General features: G+C 46.7%; 1 protein-coding gene across 4 annotated transcripts; it reads right to left on the reverse strand.

The window, feature by feature from the left end:
* Positions 1 to 487: 487 nt before the first annotated feature.
* On the reverse strand, positions 488 to 8925 carry RIT1 (Ras like without CAAX 1). 4 transcript variants are annotated; one of them, XM_053208792.1, is made up of 7 exons: positions 8840 to 8925; positions 8604 to 8651; positions 8297 to 8421; positions 8089 to 8145; positions 4765 to 4838; positions 4350 to 4541; positions 488 to 3136 (listed from the first exon to the last, which is right to left on the reverse strand). In XM_053208792.1, exons 3-7 carry the CDS (start codon positions 8400 to 8402, stop codon positions 2906 to 2908), a joined length of 660 nt encoding a protein of 219 aa, XP_053064767.1. In that variant the 5' UTR covers positions 8403 to 8421; positions 8604 to 8651; positions 8840 to 8925; the 3' UTR covers positions 488 to 2905. The 4 variants fall into 4 exon arrangements, with proteins under 4 accessions (XP_053064767.1, XP_053064768.1, XP_053064769.1 ...); XM_053208793.1 differs by having other exon boundaries at positions 8604 to 8654; positions 8840 to 8895; XM_053208794.1 differs by having other exon boundaries at positions 8803 to 8893.
* Positions 8926 to 10439: the final 1514 nt, after the last annotated feature.

The following is a 10439-nucleotide window of genomic DNA, read 5'->3' on the forward strand; positions in this document are numbered from 1 at the left end:
TGGGGTCTCGATAAGGTCCCTCAGGCACCTGGCCCCTGCCCCAGTGGTGGCAGTTCACTCTGCACCCCCCGCTCCCCCAAAGCCACCTGACGGCACGGCCAAACACCAAGCATCCCCGAGCACCCCGGCCTGCTGGAACCAGGACAGTGGACAGTGCCCGGGGCGGGGGACTAGAGTCCGGAGTCACGCAGAGGTGGGACCCCACTCACTGAAGCACGGAGACTCTTCAGCAGTTGGACCGCGGTGCCTCACCTCCCTCTAGCCCCTCTCCCTGCACGTGCACCGAGGTAACCTCTCTGAAGGAAGGGGTGTTCCACGGCACGCGCCCTGACACTCGACACAGCGTTCCGCACGTGGCGGGCACTCACATTTTTTGGAATCCGTACTTTCCAGAACATAAAATCTCATGGTATTAAGTCTTAAAATGACCTTATGCAGTAATCCCAAGCATTTGACCCACACACAAGTAAGTAAAGGAGAAGCCCAATGAGTTGTTGAAAAGTTTTGTATTGTGTCATATAAACTGTCTTCATATACAAGTGCATAAGTGAGAGACTGGTCTCCTCCTTCCCCCCGCAACCCCAAACATCACAGCAGACCGATTCTTGCTAATATTTGATAAAGTTAAAATACATCCCTTCTGGACACTCGCTTCTAAATCTTGTGACTTAACAATCTGGCGCAGGCACGGACAGTTCCAGCGCTTTTACACTTGTCCCTGAACGTTTCTCTTCAAAGTTCCAGGCAGTAACTGATTGTAATGCCCTCAAATTGGAAAAACCTGACTCTTTAGAGTTTATAAATTACATACTTAGATCACTAAGAATTGAGCTGTTACCTACACATAACACACCCCCTCAAACTATTTAGCACCATGGATAGAATCCTCAATACTAACTAATGGGCTAATCAATCCACTGATCAAAGATATGACAGTGACAGTCTTAAAAACACAAATTTGTTATTTTTCTCATATACAATATAAATTCCCTCCTCTCTTACAAATCTTTCTTTCTGGCAATATTCTGTGCTGCATTGAATGTCCTGAATACTTATATGGCTGTAAAAGTCTTGCCTGACGCTAAGTACAACTCCCTAGGTCATTAGTAACGAGAAGCTAAGGCATCACACGTAAAAGGCTCCGAGCTAATTTACACATGGTGAAATACTGGTACAACAGAATTGCACTACGTTTCTTCTCTACCTTCATGCTTTGCTAAAGTGCTACAGTTCCTATCAGATTTCCGTCCTGCATAGATTCAAATTCTGGGTCTCTCACTTTTGGATGGCTTGAGTACCATAAAACATAATTTATTTGGTTTCAAAAGGGACCGCTACTTAGCTAAAAAAGTTGCAACAATCACCTTTCTTTAAACCTAGAACATACACCCCACTGAGGATGAGGAAAAACACAACCACCCTGTCCTTCTGCCTGTACTTAGAGTGGAAATCAGTTAAGTTGAGGTGTGCACTTTTTAAGAGGTGCTACACAGTCACGTCAAGAGTTTACAATGGTCACAAACGCTACTTCAGTGACATGTGACGTTCCATATATGCTACATTATTCTTAGCACTTTTGCAGTTAATCTCCACACACAGTTAAGTCCAGGTATCAAAACAATCCTGATTCTAAAAAAGAGAACTCACCACCAATATTTAAAGCTGTTCCTTCCCAGGACAACCGTCTCCCAGCTATGACAAATATCAAGGTGGCACTCTCTTAGGCTAAGTTCCGTCAAGGTTCAGACAACCCTGAGGTGAACTCAACAAGGTCCCTGTAAAGAAATCTTCAAGGAGCAACCCAGCACACGGGAATTTTCTAAAGCTTCACAACTGGCTCGTTAGCACAGAGATGCGCAGGCTTTCCTGGAGCGTGGAGCCTGGTGACTGTGCTGAGGAGGCACACGCGACTGGACTCTAACTCCTGATGTCTCTTCCGTACGCAAGACGCAGGAAGTCTGACGAGGGACCTACGACACACGTGGCCAGGCCCCACTCTCCTGGGGAGCACACGGAAGCACTGGGAAGCACGTAATGCATGGGTGTGGGCATCTCCGGGGGAAAAATAAACCTGCACAAGGCAATGGCTGTCCCAACCGAGGGTCTGAACAAGAGTTTAGTAATCCAGTAATGGTTCCCAAAGCATGCACCTCTGACGGTAAACAGAGGCTAAACCCTGAAAGAACAAAAGAGCTTCACAGAAGAAACCTTCACACATTGCACTGCTTCTGTTCGTCCTCACCCATTCAGTGCATCTGGGTCAGGTGTGCACGTCTCAGGAAAGCCAGGCCTGCCCTGGGAACACAGCTGTGATGCTACCTGTCCCTAGTGAGGTCCCCCAGCCGCCTCCACAGCCTCGCTTCCCTCATCTCATTGGTCCCTCATCTGCAACAGGAGGCAGTTCCACAGCTACTCGCTGAACTGTACCACTGACCTCCCTACGAGGTTCTCGCTATGTGTCCAGGAAGCACAGAAGTGAGGTCCTTCCCCGAGAAGGTCCCAGGAAACCCAAGTAGAAAAGAACATGGAGTAGTGCATAGCAGAAAGTCCCTCTTGTGGGCTTAGTCAAACACACGTGGTACATATATCCCCCCAGAGTATAAACAATCCACATTAATTAACTAATATCAGGAACAGAACCCAAAACATCGGTAGATCAAATTCTAATGTGACAATTTAAAAGTAGACAGTGCTCCACTGGGTTAATAAATCAGAATTAGCTAAAAGACAGTATTCTAAACACCACATCACTGCAAACTCCCTCGAGGCATATCCCCTTCATCAGTTACATTTAAAGTAACGGTCATAACAGGAGAAAGAGCAAGCACCGTGCTCACTAATGCAAGTTACTGGACTGCTCTGAGTAAGCCCTGCAGTTCACAGAGGAACACCTCACATCTTCCCTTCAGGTTACGGAGTCTTTCTTCTTCCGGAACGGTGATTTCAGCCTCTTCCATACGCTGGTTTTGGGCTTAGACTTTTTCTCCATGGCCAGCACCGCCTCCTTTTCTTTCCTACGTATCTCCCGTACAAGGGCATGGAATACATCATCGATGTAGTAGCGGAACGCAGCAGAGGTCTCAAAGAAAGGACAGCTGAATTCTCGGGCCAAAGCCAATCCTTCTTCCTTGGTGACCTTTAAAAATGTAAACATGAGAACATGTATAGTGGTAGCCGTGGAAAACAATTAAAACTGCCCCAAAAAGTGACAAGTGAAGGGGCGATCTAACAGGAAGAGAGCTCAACTCTGGAGGTATTAAAGAATTCAGTCGGGAAGTTGAATTCTAAGATTCCCTCTGCCTTCAAATTACATGATTCTGTTTCTAATCTATTTTATTTTTTTATTTTAATTTTTTTTTAATTTTTTTATTTATTTTTGAGACCGAGGGAGGCAGAACACGAGCAGGAGAGGGGCAGAGAGAGAGAGGGAGACACAGAATCCGAAGCAGGCTCCAGGATCTGGGCTGTCAGCACAGAGCCCGACGCGGGGCTCGAACTCACGGAATGTGAGATCGTGACCTGAGCTGAAGTTGGACGCTCAACCGACTGAGCCACCCAGGCGCCCCTCTAATCTACTTTAAAGAGAACTTTTTAGAACAGGGAGTAATTACAGATACCAGGTATGTTATTTTAATTTCCTTACACTGTAATAAATCCAAAATCGAGATATCCAATTAGGGATAGACCATAATTTCTCCTAGGTCTGAACACTTAGGCTCTTTCTTTTTGCTACCACAAATAGCCTGGCAATGAACATTTTATATATAAATTCCCGGATAGATTTTTCAAACAGGCATTCACAGAGAAGCATTATGAACTTATCTACTATCAACCAGTTCCGAAAAGTCTGTACCAGTCCACTGCTTCCATCAGCAGTCACAATGTGCCCGTCCACTATTCTCTCAACTTAACACCAAACAGCAAGACTTCAAACTTTGTTGGTAACTTGAAAATGAGCACCACTTGCTCTATAATCCTCTCCAATTCTTATTCTCCCCTTCCAGAGTACATAATCCTCATTGTCAAGAAGCAGATCTCGAAATCCAACCTACATCTCCTGTTGCAACACAGATAATTCATTTTCTAAGGTTTTAAGAAATGAACATGCCATGATCCTTCACTTAATGGGTATTCTATTTGTTACCTGATTACCATCCTGTAGATTTTATCTTGTAAACAGAGTCCTAACATTCAGATTTTATCCAAACTAATTGCAAATTAGTAGATATAGAAAAATTTCCAAGGTTGAGGAGACACTAATTTTAGATTTTTATCTTAGGGCAAAAGAATCTATAAGTAGTGAAACAACCCACCTCCCAAGACTACAGATATTTCCGAGTCCTCCTTACCTGTCTTAGTTGCTTCAGGTCAGACTTGTTCCCCACCAGAACGACAGGTGTATCATCAGTGCGTCGAACTCGGTAAATAAGCTGCTTAAATTCCCGAACTTCATGGAAACTTCGGCGATCAGTGATAGAATAGCAGATGATAAACCCTTCTCCTGCCCTCATATACTGATCCCGCATGGCCGTAAACTCTGCCTAGAGGGAAACAGGATCACTAATGCATTGGTACAACCTAGAACTACATCTGTATTAGCTATTACTTCAGGTTCAAGAAGAGACACATCAATTACCTGCTATCCTGAGTCAGAGGGCATGAAAAATTAAAAGAGATGAACTGGTGATCTTCTCTGTGTAAGCCTTCCCCTCCCCTTTACCAGAGTGAAAACACCTCTATACATAGTATTCTAAGATTTAATACCTGTCCAGCCGTATCCAAAATGTCCAGGTTGGCAGGCTCATCATCAATACGGATCCGGATTTTATAAGCATCTTCTACAGGAGGGAATAAAAGTGTACTATAAACCCATAAACACAAAAATATGCAACCTTAATTTTTTCCTTTTTAAGTAATCTCTAGCCCATCGTGGGGCTTGAACTAAAATCAATGATCCTGAGATCAAGAGTCAAATGCTCTACCAACAGAGCCAACCCAGCGCCCCACAACCTTAAAATTCATCTTATGGAGGGGCGCCTGGGTGTCTCAATCGGTTAAGCATCTGACTTCGGCTCAAGTCATGATCTCACAGTTCGTGAGCTCGAGCCCAGGTCAGGGTCACTGCTGTCAGCACGGAGGATCCTCTGTCTCCTTCTGTCTTTGCCCCTCCCCTGCTTGCGAGCATGTGTGCATGCACGCTCTCACTCGCTCTCTCTCAAAAATAAACATTTCAAAATTTGTCTTATTGAGAATTAGATTATACCCAACTTCTCTCAGTGCCCAGATTTTCTCAGGAAACATGCTAAATCCATTAAGATATGTAAATCGGATCTTCAGCTGAGGTGTTTTATGGTTTTTTTTTTTTTCACTTAAGCAATGACATAAGTTCATCCATAGCTTCTTTATAAGATTTCACCTACGATCCTAAGCAATAAAAGGATACTGGTTTTTTTGAAAAAATATTGGGCTCAAAAAGTACCTTTACCAATTTGTTAAATAATTATTAGATGTGAGACATTATCCTAAATAATCTATATACTTAACTCATTCAATAACAAATATGCCAATAATCCACAGTAGGTATTATTATCTCTATTTTACAAATAAAGTAAATGAAATTCGAAAACATTAAAGGTCTTCCCCTTATTACATAGTTGCACTTGACCAAACACTATGGTTTCTCTTCCTTTTAAATCCAAACAAAAAAGAAAAACCATAATTTCCTTTTTTCTAGATAATCCTTATTGTCATCATTTCTCCTCTATGAAACAAAATTTCTCACTGCATATTATTATAGTAACCTTGAAAAATACAAGAAAATTTTTTTAAAAAAGAAAAAAACCCACTCAATATTTCTATCCTTCGATATTTGTATCATTCAAATACACCCCACTGTATTTCAACATTTTTTCTTGAATCCCTGCTTCTGACTCTCCTTCAAGATAAAGAGCCCACGACACCATTGCTTCTCAAACAACAGGTCATGATCCATTAGGATTAATGAGTTGTGAATGAACTTAATGGGATGGGATTGGCATTAAAATAAATAAGCAAAATTCTAAAGGAAAAAGAAATCCTAAGAGCATACCACATATAGTGACATAAATACAGCTTCCTGGTATTTTAGTTACGTGTATATACGTACATAGGTACACGTACACACAGGCACAGACACTTACGTGTGTACTGGGTACAATGTAAAGCTTTTCTTCTCAGGGTCACCAAAGTTTGAAACAAAACCCCCTAATACATAAACTCGATGAGAGCAAGGGTCAAATTTTTTTGCTCCCCACTATACCCTCTGGGCCTACTACAGTGCTTGGTACATAATGGGAACTCAAGAGACGGAAGTATTTGCTATTGAATCAGGTAATACCGTCAGGAGAGCAGCTGACTGTGAAAAAAAAAAAACTGAAAAAATTAACTTTTTTGGGGCACCTGGGTGGCTCAGTCGGTTAAGTGTCCGACTTTGGCTCAGGTCATGATCTCACCATTCATGGGTTTGAGCCCCAAGTTGGGCTCTGTGCTGAACCTGCTTCAGATTCTGTGCCTCCCTCTCTCTCTTCCCCTCCCCTGCTCGCACACCATCTCTCTCTCAAAAATAAATAAACGTCAAAATTTTTTAAAAAATTAACTTTTTCAAGAACAAGTAGGAGTTTTTAAGAAAAAAGAAAAAATATTTCTGGAATTCTCAGTAAATTATCCCAAGTCCTAAACTGAGTTTATTCCTAGAATTCCCAACATAGTTTGAATCCCTAAACAACAGTGTACATTTAAAAAAACAAGGACCGGGCCTCCTGGGTGGCTCGGTTGGTTACGTGTCAAGACTTCAGCCCAAATCATGATTTCATGGCTCATGGTTTCGAGCCCTGTGTCAGGTTCTGTGCTGACAGCTCGGAGCCTGGAGCCTGCTTCTGATTGTCTCCCTCTTTCTGTCTCTCCTTCACTTGCACTCTCTCTGTCTCAAAAATAAATAAACGTTAAAAAAGGACCAGGGCGCCTGGGTGGCTCAGTAGGATAAGCACCCGACTCCTGATTTTAGCTCAGGTCACAATCTCACGGTTTGTGTGAGTTCAAGCCCCAAGTCAGGCTCTGCACCGACAGTGCTGAACCTGCTTGGGATTCTCTCTGCCCCTCCCCCGCTTGCTAGCGCGCTCTCTCTCTCTCGCTCTCAAAATTAAAAAAAATAAACTTTAAAAAAACAAGGACCGTTTATATGTTCCTCAAGTCACAGGAGCATTTACGGTATAAAATGACGACATTCAAAGCTGGCTTAGCACAGAACACTCATTGACTTTGTGGAAAACAGCAGCAGAGGCCCGACCCAATGGAAATCCTTCCCAGAGACCCGGGATCACCACCTAGGGTCACATTCTGAAAATACTAACAGCATGGCCGACCTTCTGGGCCCTCCCCGTCCCCTCCCCCACCACTTTTCATTTTGTCCTGGGATGTAACCCCGGAGAATCAAACCTGCTTCCCTACGACTCAGGAATGACAGTAATGTTCTGTCTTTGTAGAGAACGACAACCTTTCTTAAAAAGGCAGAACGAAAATTACTTGCTACTCCAACCAAGTTTGGCCAAGAGCAGAGCATTAAGTATTAACCTTAGGACGTAATCAACTTGAGGGATAAGGAAGTAAACTAAGAGCCGCCAGTGGAAGAAGGCCAGTGTGCAAGTCCGAGTCGTAAGAGCTCAGCAGGCTGGCTCGACTTGTTTTTCTGCTTCCTTTTGTGGAAGTTCAAATCAGCTGACTCATAGTTACAGAGCCAGAGACCCTTAGACAAGTGACAGCAAAGGCGTCTGTTAGGTGGCCTTGAAACTTTTCCTTTCACCTGGCAATGCAGTCCAGCAACCACACGAAGGTAAGGAAGGAAAGTGTCCCCAAGAGGGCTTACACACACTCAGAGTGAAGGCAGGAAAAAACAAATGCTCATTTGCTCCCAACTTCTGTGACCCTCTCGGTAAAATATCTCCGACACGGAAAAGGGCTCAGAAGATGACTAGTGAAAAAACCGTTCCAAAAGCTGAGGCCAAGACGCGTCCGTAGAGTTTGTTTGGAAACTTCCGCCGTAACGTGACTTACCGATGGTGGGGTCGTGGTCTTCTGGAAATCGGTGGCTGATGAACTGCATGGTCATGGCTTCAAAACAAGACAGGAGAGTTACAATCCAGAGAAGTGGCCCCCGGGAAGAACCGCAAGGGTCACCACTGCACGACAGCCACCTGGTTGGGGTGGAGACGAGCTCTTTTCACCCCCACTTCTGGTGAACTGGAAGCACGAGGGCACCTACCGCTTTTCCCCACGCCGCCGGCGCCCAGCATCACCAGCTTGTACTCCCGGGACAGGCCCGCGGGGCTGCTGCAGCCGCTGCCGGAGGGGCGCGGCCCCGGGTCCATGGCCCCCCGGGACGCGCACCTGGCGAGCGAGAAGAACGCGCTGGACCCGGGCCGCCCCCGGAGCCCCCGCCCCCTCCACCCGCCCGGGTCCCGCGCCCCCGGCCCCTGCCCCGCGGCCCTCGCCCCTTCCACCGGCCCGCGCTGCGCCCCGGGCCCTCGGTCCCCCGGCCCCCGGCCCCCGGCCGGCCGCCGCCTCCTCACCTTCCCCGGGGCAGTCCGGCCGGCGACACCGCACAGCGTTCCCAAGTCCTGCTATTTCCAGAGGAAAAACAAAAGAGGCAAAACGCCTCTGGAGCCTCCTGGGACCAGGGCGCCGGCACCGCCACGAGGAGCCCGCCCCTCAGCCTCCGGCTCCTCCGCGCGCCCCCCGCCCCCGCCCCCGAGGCGCGCCGACCCCCACCTCGCCCGCCAGCCCCGCGCGAGGCTCCAGCGCTGACCTGTGACCCCTCCCGTCGCCGGGGAAGATGGCGCCACGGCGGGGAGGCGGGGCCGGGTGACGCGCGCCCGGCCCCGCCCTGCGGGGGGAAGCGCCGCTCGCGGGTGTGCGCACGCGCGCGGGAAGAGGCGGCGGGCTCGGTAAGGGCCCGGGGGAGGGGGGGGGCCGCCTCTGTGGCGACTGACTTAGCGGGGCTGTGTGTCGTTTATGATAAAAAACGAATCTGGCCAAATGTAACGAGGCAACGTACGAAATGGGCACCCACCAGATCTTCCCGGAAAATAGTGCAGAGGCCAAGATTCCGGCCTAACCGCGGAAAAACCAAATTCCACCAAAGCACGGCTACAGGGACTGCGGGTCAGGTCTGGAAGACCAGAGGTTCGTTCACAACACTGTGGTTAGGCTGAGCACAGTTCCACATTTACACGCATGTACCTTAAAGACATCTCGGTTTTTATTTTTTAAAATTACTTTCGAGAGAAAGTGTAAGCAGGGAGGGAGAAAATCCCTAGCAAGCTCCACGCTCAGCGCACAGCCCCATCGGTGGCTCGATCCCAGGACCGCAGAATCATGACCCAAACTCAAATCGAGCCGGACACTCAACCAACTGGGGCTATCCAGGTGCCCCCAATGAAAGGCATTTCAAAACTAGGTTTTTAAAGACAATGTACTACCTCCCCCCCAAGAAGGAAATTAAGAGATTTTAAAGAATAATTTAAGACTGTTCACAGGGCCTTTTTAAAAACTTAAAATTTTTAAATCTGTTTTTGATTGATATGGAGAGCAAGCGGGGAAGGGGCAGAGGGGGAGACAGAACCCCAAAAGGCTCCATGCTGTTAGCACAGAGCCCGATGTGGGGCTTGAATCCACAAGCCATGAGGTCATGACCTGAGCCTAGACCAAGCTCAGGCTTAACCAACTGAGCCACCCAGCACACACACCCCCCCCCCCACCCACGGCCTTTATATACAGCAATAGTGAAGGCACTAGCACTATCTTCACCTCCGTGTTAGGTGGTACACACAGGTCTGAAAGGAATTGGCACCGGGCAAATTTTGCTGAAACTTCTACCCACCCTTGTTTTTAAGAATGCTTTCTCAAGCATAATTTGTGTCTATGTCCTTTAAAAATGTACCTCAGGGGGCGTCTGGGTGGCTCAGTCGGTTAAGCGGCAGACTTCGGCTCAGGTCACGATCTCGCGGTCCGTGAGTTCGAGCCCTGCGTCGGGCTCTGTGCTGACAGCTCAGAGCCTGGAGCCTGTTTCAGATTCTGTGTCTCCCTCTTCTCTGACCCTCCCCCATTCATGCTCTGTCTCTGTCTCCAAAATAAACGTTAAAAAAAAAAAAAAAAAGTACCTCACTCTCTAACCATGTTCCATAAAGGAGGGCTAAAATACGAGAACGGAGGGAGTCCGCTATAATTATCCTCGATGTTTTCGTCTGGACTTTGAAGAGTTTACTCTGTTAAGTCATCAATTCTTGGAACTATATGGAAACTTCTGGGCCCGTGTATGTATTTTTCTGGTGGGTTATAATTCCATTAAGCTATCAGTAAAAGTTTATACATTTTAGCGTATGGACGGGTTGTAGAAGAGAACAGAG

Source organism: Acinonyx jubatus, chromosome E4 (genome assembly GCF_027475565.1).
Source record: "Acinonyx jubatus isolate Ajub_Pintada_27869175 chromosome E4, VMU_Ajub_asm_v1.0, whole genome shotgun sequence".
Classification (NCBI taxonomy): domain Eukaryota; kingdom Metazoa; phylum Chordata; class Mammalia; order Carnivora; family Felidae; genus Acinonyx; species Acinonyx jubatus.

Bases quoted from the DNA above. Each gene is read 5' to 3' on its own strand.
- RIT1 (XM_053208792.1), bottom strand. From the start codon at position 8,402: ATGGACCCGGGGCCGCGCCCCTCCGGCAGCGGCTGCAGCAGCCCCGCG. The intron at 8,146-8,296 runs GTAGGTGCCCTC...CTTGTTTTGAAG, and splicing joins CGGCGGCGTGGGGAAAAGCG to CCATGACCATGCAGTTCATC. The intron at 4,839-8,088 runs GTAAGTCACGTT...TCCCTCCTGTAG, and splicing joins AGACCACGACCCCACCATCG to AAGATGCTTATAAAATCCGG.